At 37.8% G+C, this 16,107-nt stretch overlaps 1 protein-coding gene across 1 annotated transcript in view; it reads left to right on the top strand.

The window, feature by feature from the left end:
- Positions 1–16,107, top strand: part of FOXK1 (forkhead box K1) — a 106,333-nt gene that overhangs the window by 542 nt on the left and 89,684 nt on the right. Inside the window, 2 exon segments of the mRNA XM_027874654.1 lie at positions 10–79; positions 81–352. Of these exon segments, the coding sequence (XP_027730455.1) occupies positions 10–79; positions 81–352 (342 nt within the window).

Here is a 16,107-nt window from a genome sequence, read left to right as displayed (position 1 = left end):
TGGGGGGAGCCCCGGCTGGCGCGGCCGCCGGGGGAGCGGCAGCGGCGGCGGCGGCGGCGGCGGCGGCAGCGGCAGCGGCCTCGGTGCGGCAGAGCCCCGGGCCAGCCCTGGCCCGGCTGGAGGGCCGCGAGTTCGAGTTCCTCATGCGGCAGCCCGCCGTCACCATCGGCCGCAACTCGTCGCAGGGCTCCGTGGACCTCAACATGGGCCACTCGAGCTTCATCTCTCGCCGCCACCTGCAGCTCAGCTTCCAGGAGCCGCACTTCTACCTGCGCTGCCTCGGCAAGAACGGCGTCTTCGTGGACGGGGCCTTCCAGCGCAGGGGCGCCCCGGCCCTGCAGCTCCCCAAGCAGTGAGTAGGAGCCGGCGCCCGGGGCAGCGCGGGAGGGGCCCGGGGACGACCCCCTCCCCTGCGCCGGGCTGGGCGGGCTCCCACGCCCCCAGCGTCCGTGGGAACCCCCCCCACACACACACGTTTGGGGGCGGGGAGGCCCAGGAGCAGCGGGGTAGGAGATGAGCTCGGCGTGGGGTGTGAAACGTGGCTGTTGACCTTCCTCTTCCTCCTTCCTCCCCCATACACACATACGCATATGTAGACACATATACACAGCGCGCGCGCGCACACACACTCTCTCTCACTGAGTGTTCCCCCCCACCCCCCCCCCCCAACGGGGAGGCTGCTTTAGGCAGATGAGGCATCACCCCTCTTGGTTGGGAAGGTAATGTCAGTCTGGAAGGTGGGGGTGGGGGGCTGGGTAATGTCAGTCTCGGCCCCAGGGGGCCTGGAGGGAAATATGTCATGGTTTTTCCAGGAGAAGAGAGCTGTCTATTGGATCCTGAGAGTTGCTAGTAGGGAAGGGTGCAGCTTCTTTCCGGAAAGACTGGGAGAGAGTTTCATTGCCTTGGGAGGGTGTTTACCTGCCTAGGAGGTTGAATTCTAAGGAGGTGGAAGAGAGCGGTCCCTGTAGACTCTGTTACCTCTGGGGGGTAGTGACGAGTCGAAAGAGTGTGGTGCTACCTGTAGGGAGGGCGACCTAAGGCCCAGAAAGAGCTTTGGCCTGAGGGAGGGAAGAAAGCAGATTGGAGAAACTGGAGCAGGGATATTGTTTTCACATCTTTGAGGAGGAAGGGGAGGTTAGAGGCAGCTAGCATAGGAAGTGCTTGCTGTAACCCAATTTATGTACCTTTAAAATGGCTATAATAAAAATAATAGCGTCCTCCATACCTCAGAGGGATATTGTTACAAGTTACGAAGTGTTCATGAAAAACCTTATAGAGCAACAACAGTTATTAACCCTTTTGTCAGGAAGGAGGAAATAGCAGGTCTGGTAGGCCAAGGCATGTAAGAAATCTTTCAATTCAAATTCTGCCCAAAAACTAAACGAATAATTATGGTTGTCAGTTCATCTCTGGATGGCAAAGAGAAGCAGTGATAAAATTTTCAGGAGCAGACTAGTGTATTTTATGTGTTTCTTAGACTTTTTTTCCCCTCCTACTTTGCCTTCTGCAGTAAGTTACCTTTTATTGTTTATAGATGAGTATTCAGTTATCATAGTTCCACTCCAGAAGCATGGTCCAAGAGATCTTTGCTTTCTTGCCAGCAACGTTGATCAGCATAAAGTATTTTTAATTCTTCACTTCCTCTGATGGCTTTTTTTTCCTTTTTAATAATTACTTGTAACACCCATTTTTTTCACCTGGTGTATTTCTTGGTTTAAAGAGTTGTCTTTTGATTGTCCAATCTCTCTCTCTTTTAATCTCTCTTTTTTTGCAAGTTCCCTTAGCTCAAGGTATTTCTGCTCTAATAGTCCCTAAAGCCTTAGGGTTTGTTTATGTAAACTTCTTCACTTTCTAGTTTCTTAGGCTATTTAAATGTAAACACTGCATTGATTTTCAAGTGTCAGAAAGAGTTGCTGCTGTCCCCTCTACTTAGGACTTCTAAGAACATACGTTTCTTTTCCTTAGGGCTTAGGACAGAATTCTAGTGCCATAAAATTGAGAATTCTTGAAAAATCAAATAGCCTTACTACAGGCTTCATTTTTGCATAATATCTTTTTAGCTAAAACATATATCCTCACTGCAGACTATGAAGTTTATTCATGACATATAGTTCTGCCTTTAATTCTTTTGTGAATTGTCCCCTCCAACAACTGCCCATCTTCCCTTGCAATCCTGTTTGAGGCCTGTTTTTGCTAATACAGTTTTATGTAATTTGTGTTTTTTAAGTGCTTTTATTAACAGTCTTGTTTTTTCAGGGTTTCTTACCTTAGTCATGAAACAAATATACTCCTGCTTGGAGGTGGCTTATATAGCTGACATTCCTTTAGCATTTTAAAGTTTGTAAATATCTTTACATTTATTATTATTTATTATTATATTTATCTTGTTTGAGCCTTACAAGAACTGTTTGAGGTAAGCACCATAGAGTGTTAGACATTTTAGAGGTGAGGAAACTGGGAGTTAGTTCAAATGACTTGTTAAGTGATATATTTAGTGACTGGCAACACAGCAAGTGTTGGAGGTAGGATTTGAACCCAGGTCTTCTGACTTCAAGTCTAATATTCTATCTACTATGCGTCCTCTCTTTTCTGAATCTTAAATGAAACTGGAAGGTAAAATTCTTATCTGTTGTTTCTATAACTCAAAGAAAAGAGTTACACTTGTGCTTCCTTCACTCACTGAATGATCCAATATTATCTGTTATTTTTAAAGGTTGTTCTTTACGTGTGTGATGCTTTGTATGTAAAAATAGACTACTACCTCCAAAGGCTTGCATTTTTATTTGATATCTCCTAAAGAAATATGGTAGTCATTGGTGGACTAAACATTTGACCGTCTACTTATTTGTGTTACCGTTGTGAACTGTAATCCATTGTGCCAGTCTGCTGCCATTTTTCTTCAGCAGCAGTAGTTCTGAGCAGTATTCTTGGTGTCAGTAAAGTAAAATTTATAAGAGCAGTGAACAGACATATGAGGGAAAATATTAAGTAGATACTTCTGTTACAAAAAGAAGGTTGTTTTGCTGGTGTAGTGTAGAAGCTATTGGAGCTGTTTATTTACCAACTCAGTTTTATATCTTTTTATTTTAAAAACTTGGACCTCAGAAATAATATTCAGAATAAGTCATTGTAATCTTTCAGAGTATTTTGAACTGAAAATCAGTACTGAAAGGATTCCAAAAAAATTTTTCAGGACAGAGCAAAGGTCTATATTTAAATTTTCTAAACAAAGAAAAGGGGAATTTATAATTTTTTTTAAGGCAGTAATCAGAGTTTTCAGGGTTGTTATTTCTATTTTCTCCAGTCTGTGTTCTCTCATTTACTGATGAGCAGTTCTGTCAGCAGTACTTGGACTCCTGAGTTCCATTGCAGCAATTCCATTGTCCAGATTCTTTTGTCTTATTGAATATTGTTTGCAATACATGAGGCACCATTGCCTGGAGCTTGGAAATCTTTTCTTTTCATTGTCATAGTAACTGCAATAATTGGATTTGACCACTATTCAGAAGTTACCAAATATGTGCAATCTCTACTAGGATCACTAAAGATAGGAGGAGTGTAATAATAGACTGTGTAAGCCAATATTGACTTGTTAATGTTTTTTAGTGTTGCTATAGTGTTATTTGATCAGTTCTCTAGGATTCTCTTCAGCTCTATAGATACAGGTGAGATATTTACAACTTGTATTGGAGAAAAAGTGACTGGTTCAGTCTGGTTTCTTGAAATGGACCCACTAGCATGATATAAAGAGAACTCACGTGCTGTTGTTTCCTTTATTTTTAATCACTAATGTGATTAAAAAGGACGAAGTTGGACTAGGTCGCTTCTAGGGTACCTTCTAGCTTGGAACCATGTTTTGATAAATTCATATGATCTGATACTTTTATGTTTTGATGTCTTTTTAGCTTCTGTTCATGTTAGATTTCTTATATAAGAGAGACAGAAGAGTTTTCTTTGAAATAAATTGATAACACAACTCAGGAACTTAACTTTTACTTTTGGGGGGGGCTGGGCACTGGGAGTAAGTGACTTGCCCAGGGTCACACAGCTAGTAAGTGTCAGGTGTCTGAGGCCAGATTTGAACTCAGGTCTCCTGACTCCTATGCTTATGAACCTATCGTTCCTTTTATCCTGTGCTGTACAACTGAGTTTATTTACATTACTCACCAGAAAGACACACTGAATGGCAGATTCTTTGGATTTCAATTTGTAGACAGATACAATAAAAAAGAATCATTTTGTATCCATCAATATACTTCACTATATGTAAAGAACAGAACACAGTTTAACAGTTTAAAGGAACATTCAGGCACTGATTATTGCTTTAGATTACAGTCACTTGAAGACTTAGGAAATAAATAACCATTAACTAATCATCAAATTGAATGGATTTGGAGTTTCCTAGAAAATGTTTAGAATCCCGAAACTTATTTCTCATATGCTTTTTGTTTCACCATTCTGCTTTGTAGTTTATCTGAGGAAGTATATATATATATATATACATATACATATATATATATATACACATATATATATATATACACATGAATGTCATATTCATATATCTATATCTATATATCTATATCCATGTATTAGATTTCATGATATAGGCAAGTAGTACAAGAATTCAAAGAAGGGAAAACCATGACTGACTTCCTGGAGGAGAAGGATTTGGAGGATTTGGATTGGTGAAAAGAATAGAACTTCCACAGAAGGAGGATCATTAGCAAGCAGGAGTAGTAAGGTCTGATTAGATCAAAGAGGCAGTAGATTTTGTGAAAGATGAGGTTGGATAGTAAAGGTATGTTGCTGGAATACCTTTGTGTATCAGTCAAGTTGAGAAATTTGGATTTGATAACATAAGCAGTAAGGGAGTATGATAGCGCATTGAGTGATATGAAGACCGAATTAAATCATGCAGTATTTGTTAGTAAGTATTGAAATGGGTAGAGATTAGAAACACTGATAATAGTTTAGAGATTGTTGCAGTAATCTAAGTATTGCAAATGGAAATGCTTTCCAGGGTTAAATTTTAGAGTTCCTTGTAAGGAAGAATTGATCAAACTTTGTGTTTTTAAGGATGTGCAGGACAAAGGTGATGGGCTACAAATCCTATGATTTGATGTTATTATGATTATTATTGCTAATAATAATAATATAGCTAACATTTTTATAGCACTTTAAGGTTTATAAATCACTTTTAGGTTTGCAAAGTGAGTAGAGAGGAATCACATTAGCTTAGTATCAAAGTCTTTTGAGAAGGTTGAAAAAGTGACTTGTAAATTGGTAGATGACAGAATGGGGAGAGGGTGGGGCAGCTGAGCGGAATAATGGATAGAGCACTGGTGTCTGGAGGACCTGAGTTCAAATCCAGTCTCAGTTCAAACACTTGACACTTACTGTGTGACCCTGGGCAAGTCACTTAACCCCAATTGCCTTAAAAAAAATATATATATATATATATATATATATTTAATATTTTAGATAAATTGTGTCAGTACAAAATTTTTAAATTTGATTTGGAGGTAAGGAAATTAATTGCACAGTTTGACTTTTGGGAGACTTGCCAAATTAATGACAACTGAAATTATAAAAATGTTTAACTTCCATAATCTAAATTTAAAACATTTCATATTAAAATGAGGTTATATGAAATGCTTCAACTTTGATTCTTTGAAAATAGACTCATAACAAGGTTTCTGAGATTTTGGAAGCTAGTTTTCATTGCCACTATAAATTTATTTTTCTGTAGTAAGCTTATTCTTCAGTTCATAGTTTTATTTAATATACAAGGTAGGATGTTGGTTGATAAAAATATGATGGAAAAATAGCTGTGTGAATATGTTTCACAGATATGTAACAGGATGTGAAGATACTCATTTTTAAGAAGGGGAATGTTGAATAATGTCCAATGAAAATTATAGCTTTTGCATTTTATACTGTAGTGTTGATAACATGAACCTATTTACAAGTATTCTTATATCCTCAGTTGACTAATTTCTAAAAATAGAGTACTTTTGACTTTCTTTGGTAATTGTGTAGGTTAGTCTATTAAATATTATGGTGATATTCTAGGTACTCATTTCTTCTGAGGTTACAGTTTTGCTAGTAATAGAATGTTTGTAAACATGTTTTTCAGCATTTGCAAAAAGTAAAACAAGCTAATCAATAAATATTCAGAAGGGAGATGGGTATTTTATAGATAGTCTAGATGAGGTGCAAGAAGCTTTTTTTTTTTTTGCCATCTCTCACATAAAACATTTTCATTACATTTTGACCGTGACTGAAGATGTTTATCTCCAAGTTATAATGATATCGCAAAGACCCTTGACCCTCGATGTTCCTTTCCTCTTGACAGTTTCCATGATGTGGACTGATTATATGCTTGCATTTCTGAGGATTGATATTGCATGTAGCAATCAGCACTATATTTATTCCTGCAACTTAGGTGTGTCTGGTGCCAAGCTCCGAGAAGTAGTATTTGTAAAGTGTTTTGAGATTGTTAGATAGAAAGTGGTGTGGGAGTCAGTGTTATTATGTAATTCTAAGTTTACTATCTACAAATGGAATGATTCAGGCTGATATTTTGACCATCTGAAAACATTGGGAGATATATAATTTCTTTGGAAATGATGAATAAATATGGGATTTTAATTTTTTATTGCCTTTTTTTGTGGCTTTAATATTGAATAAGACTTTCAGAGAGGAGGCAGCATGGCATGATAGAGAGAGCTAGCCTGGAGTCAGGAAGGCCTGGGTTCATATGTATTAACTGTGAACCTTACTCCCTTTGTTGTTGTTGTTGAATCATTTCAGTCATGACTGACTCTCCCTTGACCCCATTTGGAGTTTTCTTGGCAAAGATACTGGAGTAGTTTGCCATTTCTTTGTCCAGTTCATTTTACACATGAGGAAACTGAGGCAAATAAGGTTAAGTGACTTTCCCAGTGTCACACAACTAGTAAGTGTCTGAGACCATATTTGAACTCAGATCCTTCTGACTCTGGGGGAGGGGAGGTAGATGCTCTATCCACTGTGGCACCTAGCTGCCCTCACTTCTTCTCTTAGTGTGCCCCAGGTAAACTTCTAACGTTTAAGGTTTGGAACAGTTGCCATGTAAATTAGTTTCCTCATGAGTAATTCTATATATTGATGACATTTCAAGTCTAGCCTTCCCTGCCCACCTGCCCCCCCATCAGAAGGAAAAATGTTTTTCCTCTTTTAATGTCATATGTGTATTTATTAAATATTGTTTCTTTTTTCAGTGTTCTACAGGAAAAAGCATTATGATATGGTGTTATATTTTTACCTTAAAATTGTTGTGGAACAGCTTATCTTTGGAGAACTAAATAATAAACTAGCCTAAACTCTTGTTATAAAGTTAGCCTGATTAGCATGTTGGGTGTGATTTGGTTAAATTTAGTGAGTAGCTTTAAAAAAAACTAACATTATTTTACAGTCAGTTTTTGACTGTAGAAAAATTACTTATCTTGTGAATTCTTTGTCATTTCTCATGTGAGGGGGTCAAGTTACCTCTCCTTTTCCAGCATGTTTTCAGGGGGCTTTTTCTTCTAACCATTGAGAATATGGAGTCTCAATAGTAGGACTAATCTGAGAGGAGCCACTGGAGTTCAGTGTAGAGAGAGCGGTTTTATTTCTATAGATTGTGAGACAACATGGTATAATGGAAAGAATGTTGGCTTGGAGGTCAGATGCTCTAGGGTTCCAGTTGTGGCTCTGTCACAAACGAACTGTTTAATGCTGGGAAGGTCACATCATCTCTTTGGACCTATTTTTCCATCTATAAAATAAGGGAATTGGAACTCTGTGAACTCTAATATTTTGTGACTTTATGAGAATTGGAAAGTTAGTTCTGTGTTTCTTCAGTGGATCAGGTGCCCAGACTGGGGGAACACAAATATCCAACTTACTTGGTAGGTCAAGAAGATGGTAACTTTAGGGTACTATAGTTGATAGAGGATACGCCTTAAGATCAGTAAGTATTGGCTGTAGAATTAAAGTCCATCCATTCCCTTTGCTTAATTACATATTTACTAAGAATCTTATCTTCCTTAAATTTCTTAAGTTCCCCACCAAATACACTGATTGGTGTGCAGTTAATATTTCTCATTTTACAGTGTTAAATTTACTTTCCAATAAAAACCAGTTTTGTCAGTTTTGGGGGCTTGAACCCGTTTTTATATATCCTGGTTATTTCTAATAAACCAACACTTGAGAATTGGAGGAGCAAGAGACCACCAGATTGTGGCCATTTTTCCTTGAAGGTCTCTGTTTTTCTGAAGCTGGAGAAAGGGAGTAAGTGGACCAGAAACAAGGATACAAAAAAGTATTGGTAGTAGAAAGGGAGGGGAAGGAGATAACAGGGTTAATAGATTAGGAAAATTAAAAAAAATTAAGACCTTCCTGTTTTGTCTATACTGGTAAGATGTGGTAGATGAATTGCATAGTCACTGATTAATCAGGAATGGTGTAAAAACAATTCTGGATTTGGAATAAGAGGACCTGCTACTACTTGACTGACCCTGGGCAAGTCATTTAACCTCTTTGCATCTTAGTTACCTTTTCTATAATAATGAGAGGATGAGGTTGATAATAATAGCTGGCATCTAAATAGCATTTACCATGTGCCAGGCACCCTGCTAAGCATTTGACAGTTATTATCTCATTTGATCTTCACAACAACCGTGGAAGAGAGGGGCTATTATTATTCCCATTTTACAGATGAGGAAACTACAGCTGACAGAGGTTGAGTGACTTGCCCAGGGTCACACAGCTGGTATGTGTTAGAGGCCAGATTTGAACTGAGATCTTCTGACTCTAGGCCTAGTGCTCTATCCACTGTGCCACCTAGCTCTTATGACTCTAAATTTATGATCTGCCTTCATACCTAGAGTATATGAATACTTTGCTTGCCACCTTAAGCTCAAGATATCTATTTCGTCTTCCCTTATTAAAAAAAAAGAGTTTCCTATCAATGCTCCCATAATTTTTAACCCTTCTGCCGGTTCCTTAAGCTCCCATCCATGGACCACCTTTGTCATAAAATTAATTTAAAACTTTTCAAAAAACACTTAAATTTTATTCACGATCTTGTGTTCTGGGTAAAGAATAGTTTCCTTAAACTTAGGTTTAGAATTAAAGCAACTATTTCAAACCATTGCTAGTGAATACCCAGAATTCCTTACTGTAACTTTACAGTTACATGCAAGATAACTAACTCTGGCCAAAGAAAAGAGAAGGGTAGGTAGGAAACTGTTTCACTCCAGCTAAGGTAGACAGTACACTTTAACAGTATTGATTGATCTGTAAAGCCAAAAAAAAAAAAAAGGGATGTCTATCTTTTTATCTCCCCTTATCTTGGCACCTCCCCCCCTTCCCCAAAAATAGTAGCTTGGAGTACCAGCAGATTGAAAACAAAACTGAGGCCCTTCCCTTTATTGTTAGTAAACAGTTTGTGTTTGAGACAGAGTGAAGATTGCATTCTGGGAGATAAGTAGCCTGAGGTGCTTTGACTTCAAGGCCACCCCAGAGGTTGAAGACTGACCTTGTAGAAGGGCTTTTGAATACAAGCTAGAATTCAGAATGATTCGATAAAATCAGTTAAGGATTAGAGAAAAGTACAGAATTTTATCTTATGCGGCAATTTTTTAAAATTGATGTATTCCTTTAAGCAATGAAAATCAAAATAATTTTAAAGTATCATACCTATCAAACTGGTAAAAATGAAGATTATAAAACCTGCAGGGGTGTGGAGAAATAGGTATACTTAATACATTTCCAAAGGAAATGAAAATTGGTTCAGTCTTGCTGGTGTGTAATCTGTCAACATATAACAAGCACTTTTACCTGCAAAGCTTATAGAAAGTACCACTTAGAAGATGGCTTCACAAATGAATGTGAAAGTGGCATGTGACTCTGAATTCCTAACCGAGGCAAATGAAACTCTTTATACCTAGAGGTAGTGATGGTCCAGTTGGATAATTATTCTGAGCTCACTTGGTCTTAAAGGATGAGATCTTTTACCTCTGCTCTATCTTCCCAACCAAATTGTAAGCTCCTTGAAAGTATGGGCAGTTTACACTATCTCATTTTGCACACATGGTCATACAGGTATACGCACAAATATGTGTTCTTAGAATTTGAGAGTCAAAAAGGTCATTAGAGATTATCTAGTCCAAATTTGTCATTTCATAGCTTTAACACCGAATTACTGTCTAGAGCAGTGTTCATAGTTGAAAGTTTCAGTCTCCCTCAGAACTTATCAGGTCCACCCTATTAGTTGTGATTTGGTGCTGGGGACTTCTTCCTCTGAAACTTGGAGGAAGCAGAAGCAGTTCTGGTCCAGAACTTAACAAATAATATGTAGCTAATAAAGGTAGGCTTATTATGGACTGTATTGATCCGTGAAAATGCATATGAGGGACATGCAAGAAAAAAAACAGGACATGATGATATGCACATATAATGATTACTACTATATAAAAACATAACTATGTACACTAAGTTAGAAGAAAATTTAAAGTCATGTCAGATTTACCTCCACTAAAGTTCTCCTTTGATGCCTCATTGTATCATGGAGTTGATCCCTTGCTTTTGAAGGCTAAGCCAGTGGAGCTTTTGCTCTGATAGGTCCTACCAAGTTGACAGCACTTCAAGTGTGGGTCAGCTGATATATTGTCATCTGATGTCAGATGACAGATGGACTGTCCATCAGCTGAGATGCCGATCATCATGCCTTTATAATGCTTCTTTTTACTCCTTTGCGTGTGAAAATTTCTACTCAACTTTGATCTTTTCATCAGGAATGCTTGGAAATCTTCTGTTTTGTTAAAGGTCCGTTTCCCCCAGGTAGGATTATACTCAGTTTAGTTGCGAGCTTGGAGTCTTTGACTTCTGGAATATCATATTCCAAGGTCTCCTCTCTGAGAAGATTAAATTGATTCTGTATTGAAACTGAACCTATTTACAGTTAATGGATTTTGTCCTGTAACTGTCTAACTCATGGTTGTGTCTGAACTGAACTTAAGTTGCCCTGTAATGAGTTAAGTTTAGAAATCTAGTTCTTTTCCTGATCATTGTTCTAGTCTTGCCTCCAGGAAATCTATCCTTGAGGAATGCAGGTGGATACGAGGGAGTTTGGTCCAGCATCACTACATTTCCAAGATATCTTCAAGGATGTCTGGTCTACTGTCTGATCTTGCAAGTGGGCTCAAACAATGAACATGTCTTAGTTACAGGAGGGAAGGAGGGAGTTATTGGTAGCCCCTCAGTCACTCAATTTTCAGTCAGTCATATTATTCCCCATGCCTCAACTGTGAACTAATCATGTCCTCAAACCTGTGATATCATCAGCCCTATAATCAGTTGTATTTTTCCTTACTTAGCCTGTTCTGTTCTTTGTTCTATGAATTTAAAAAGGAAGTTACATTTTCGCATCCAGGTCTTTGGCTAAACTGAGGCAGCCTTTAACCCAATTGGCAGGTAGTGCTCTTATTAATAAAATGTTATCTTGCTTAGGAAAAATGTGCTCTGCCTACCTTTGTTTACTTTCACCTGGGACAGCTACTTTTCTTAGTGGCTGCTAAATCATGTATGATCCTGCCTGTGGCTCCCTGGTACTCGATTCTTTGTCTTCAGCTGCCTGCAGTATTTTTTCCTTGACTTGGGTGCTCTAGATTTTGGCTTTAATATTCCTGAGAGTTTTCATTTAGGAGTTTCTCTCAGGAAGTAACCAGTGGATCCTTTTAGTTTTTACTTTGCCTTCTGGTTTTAGGATATCTGGATGGTTTTTCTTTTATGATTTCTTGAAATATGTCTAGCTTCTTTTTTTTTATTGTTTATAGCTTTTAGGTAGTCTAGTGACTTAAAAAATATTGCATTGTTCTATTTTTCAGGTCATTTGTTTTTCCTGTAAGATATTTCATATTTTCTTCTATTTTTGTCAGTCTTTCAACTTTGTTTTATTAATGTCTCATAGAGTCATTAGCATTCATTTGAACAATTCTAATTTTCAAGGAGTTATTTTCTTCAGTAAGGTTTTGTACATCTTTTTCTAAACTATTAATTCTCACATCTTTTTTCCCTAGTTCTTGCTTCTTTTCCCATTTTTTCTTCAACTGCTGTCATTCGATTATTAAAATAATATTTTTTTAAGTTTTGTTTTAACTTCTAGAAATTCTGTTGGACTTGTGTCCAATCTGTATTTTCTGAAATTTTGCTTGGAGATGTTCTCAAGTCATTCTTTTCTTTGGTGTTTATGTCTTGAGCTTCCTTGTTGCCATAATAACTCTTTGTGATTGTATTCTTTTTGTTTGTTTGCTTCTTCTTCCAGCCTGCTTCTTGATTTTGGACTTTATGTTGGTGCCAGGCTCTTCATACTTCTGAGAAGGATGTATTGCCTGAGCTTCTGTTCCTCATGTCTTTCTGCTACTTTCATATCTAGCTCATATTGGAAGCCTGAAAGCTTTCAGTGCTCCTCAAAATGGTGTCATCTAGGTTGAAGTCTGTTCTCTGCCATCCTGGTTTGAGCTCTGCAAGTTCCTGACCTAGGTTTGGGTCTATTGACTTGTCCTTGTTTGAAGTTTCAATAAACTGTTGCTAGACTCAGCCACTAATAGATCTCTGAGAGGTTCTGTAGGTTCAGAGTGATTGAACTGCTCATTCCTTTGATCTAGGACTCCTGCCCAAGTTATTCCACTCTAGGCTTAATGTACTTTGTTAAAGGTTAGACCTGAGTTCTAGTAGCTCTGTTCCTGGGATGAGAGCCATACAGCCACAGTTTACTTTTAGAACTTATTCCTTGGTCAGTATATAGCCAGGACCCTGCTCAGGACTGCTGTTCCCAGCTCTGGTTCTGTGACCCAGAACTGGGTGGTGGATCACAAAGCTGCCAAATTCCTGCACTCAGTGCTTGTTCAGGAATTCCCTAGGATCTCTTTCTGCCCTGATTTCCTTCCTGCTGTTCTGTCTCAGCCCCGCTCTTATTCCCTGGTCGTTGGCTTCATAATGGTGTATCCTCCTTCCCATTCTCTCTTTCTCCCTTCCCCATGTCAGCAGGTGTCTATGTCTTTCTTAAACTGCTCGGGGCTGGAAAAGTGACTCATTGTGACTTTTTCTTGGCTTTCCCAATGAGAAATCAGTCTGATGCATTTTCCAGATATTTATCAAGGAGGTAGGCTAGTCAGTCTAGGCTACAATTCTTGCTCTCACTCCTCTATCTTGACTTCCCCTGAACCTGCCATTCTTTAAGGGATTTAGTATACTACACACCTTTGCACAGGTTGGTAGGCCACTAGTGTTGTACATTGCACATATTTTTAGATTTTTTTCAATATATTGATCAATTAAACTGATTGGTTTTTTTTTTTTAAATTTTGTCTTTAAAAATACTATTTGTTGTGTGGGGTGACACTCTGGTAAGAAGAGGAGAGATACTGGGTGGGGCAACTATGATAATATAAAAAAACAAACATCAGTAAAAACTTATTAAACATTTTTTTAAGGAAAGTGTGTGTTGAGGGGTATGTGTGTGGATGTGGGTGTGTGGGTAGACAGGTGAAACAAGGGCTGAGACCAGGGGTCCCAGTTCAGTAAACTGAGAAAATATAATTGAGAAGAAATCTCATTCATTTGTGGGTGTAGGGGAGGATACAGATAAAACTTTATGGAAGAGTGACACCTGAGCTAGATCTTGAAGTTTAAAAGAAAATAAATTTTTTAAGTATTTATTTATTTATTTTTCTTTTTTTTTTTGTTAATTTATTTTAATTTATCAGCAATCACTTCCATAAGCTTTTGAGTTTTAAATTTTTCTCCCCCCCCCTCTCCACCTCCCTCCACAAGATGGCGCGCAATCTGATATCGGCTATACATATACATTCCTATTAAAGATATTTTCACATTAGTGATGTCATAAGGAAGAATTAAAACCAATAGGAGGAACTGCAAGAAAGAGAAAACAAAACAAGAAAAAAATAGCAAATAGTATGCTTCGATCTGCATTCAAACTCCATACATAGTTCTTTCTTTGGATGTAGATAGCATTTTCCATCACGACACCTTTGGAGATGGCTTAGATCCTTGTATTGCTGAGAAGGACTAAGTCTATCAATGGTGGTCATCATACAATGTGGCTGTTACTGTGTACAGTTCTCCTGGTTCTGCTCACTTCACTCAGCATCAGTCCATACAAGTCTTTCCAGGTTTTTCTGAAGTCAGCCTGCTCACCATTTCTTATAGCACAATAGTATTCCATATACCACAACTTGTTCAGCCATTCCCCAATTGATGGGCATCCCCTCAATTTCCAATTATTTTCCACCACAAAATGAGCTGCTCTAAGTATTTTTGTACATGTGGGTCCTTTCCCCATTTGTATGATCTCTTTGGGATATAGCCCTAGAAGTGGTGTTGCTGGATCAAAAGGTATGCACATTTTTATAGACCTTTGAGCATAGTTCCAAATTGCTCTCCAGAATGGTTGGATCATTTCACAACTCCACCAGCAATGCATTAGTGTTCCAGTTTTCCCACATCTTCTCCAATTTTTATCATTTTTCTGTTTTGTCATGCTGGCCAATCTGATAAGTGTGATATGTTTGCCTTTCTGTAGTCAAGAGTGATTTAGAGCATTTTTTCATATGACTATAGATGGCTTTAATTTCTTCATCTGAGAGCTGCCTGTTCATATCCTTTGACCATTTATCAATTGGGGAATGACTTGTATTCTTATAAATTTGACTTAATTCTCTATATATTTTCTCTCTATATATTCTCTATATATTTTAGAAATGAGGCCCTTATTAGAGACACTGGTTGTAAAAATTCTTAACTAGTTTTCTGCTTCCCCCCTAATCTTGGTTGCATTGGCTTTGTGCAAAAACTTTTCAATTTAATGTAATCAAAGTTATCCATTTTGCATTTCATAATGTTCTCTGTCTCCTGTTTGGTCATGAATTCTTCTGTTCTCCATAAATTTGACAGGTAAACTATTCCTTGCTCTCCCAGTTTACTTACAGTATCAGCCTTTATATCTAAATCTTGAACCCATTTTGGTAGTTTGATTGGTATGGCACTGAATAAGTAAATTAGTTTAGGTAGAATTGTCATTTTTATTATATTAGCTTGGCCTACCCATGAGCAGCTGATGTTTTTCCAATTATTTAGATCTGACTTTATTTGTGTGGAAAGTGTTTTGTAATTGTGTTTATAGAGTTCCTGGGTTTGTTTTGGTAGGTGTACTCCTACATATTTTATAATGTCTACAATAATTTTAAATGGAATTTCTTTTTCTATCTCTTGCTGTTGGGCTTTGTTGGTAATATATAGCAATGCCAATGATTTATGTGGGTTTATTTTATAGCCTGCAACTTTGCTAAAGTTGTTTATTATTTCAAGTAGTTTTTTACTTGATTCTCTAGGATTCTCTAACTATATCATCATATCATCTGCAAAGAGTGATGGCTTTGTTTGTTCTTTGCCTATTCTGATACCTTCACTTTCTTTTTCTTCTCTTATTGCTAAAGCTAACGTTTCCAGTATGATATTGAACAACAGTGGTGATAATGGACATCCTTGTTTCACTTGCGGTCTTATCGGAAATGCTTCAAGCTTGTCCCCACTACGTATGGTGCTTGCTGAAGGCTTTAGGTAGATGCTATTTATTATTTTAAGGAAGACTCCACTTATTCCTATGCTCTCTAATGTTTTTAATAGGAATGGGTGTTGTATTTTGTCAAAAGCTTTTCCTGCATTTATTGAGATGATCATGTGGTTTCTGTTAGTTTTGTTGTTGATATGATCAGTTATGCTAATAGTTTTCCTAATATTGAACCAACCCTGCATTCCTGGTATATATCCTACCTGGTCATAGTGTATTATTCTTGTGATAATTTACTGTAATCTATTTGCTAAATTTTTCCATCTAAATGCATTAGGGAAGTTGGTCTATAATTTTCTTTCTCCATTTTGACTCTTCCCAGTTTAGGGATCAGCACCATATTTGTATCATAGAAAGAATTTGGTAAGACTCCTTTTTTGCCTATTTTCCTAAATAGTCTATATAGTATTGGAATTAATTGTTCTTTA

The sequence above is a fragment of the Vombatus ursinus genome, unplaced genomic scaffold (assembly GCF_900497805.2).
Source record: "Vombatus ursinus unplaced genomic scaffold, bare-nosed wombat genome assembly UNPS02014807.1, whole genome shotgun sequence".
In the NCBI taxonomy this organism is placed as follows: Eukaryota; Metazoa; Chordata; class Mammalia; order Diprotodontia; family Vombatidae; genus Vombatus; species Vombatus ursinus.
This window is presented reverse-complemented; position numbering and strand designations above follow the sequence as displayed.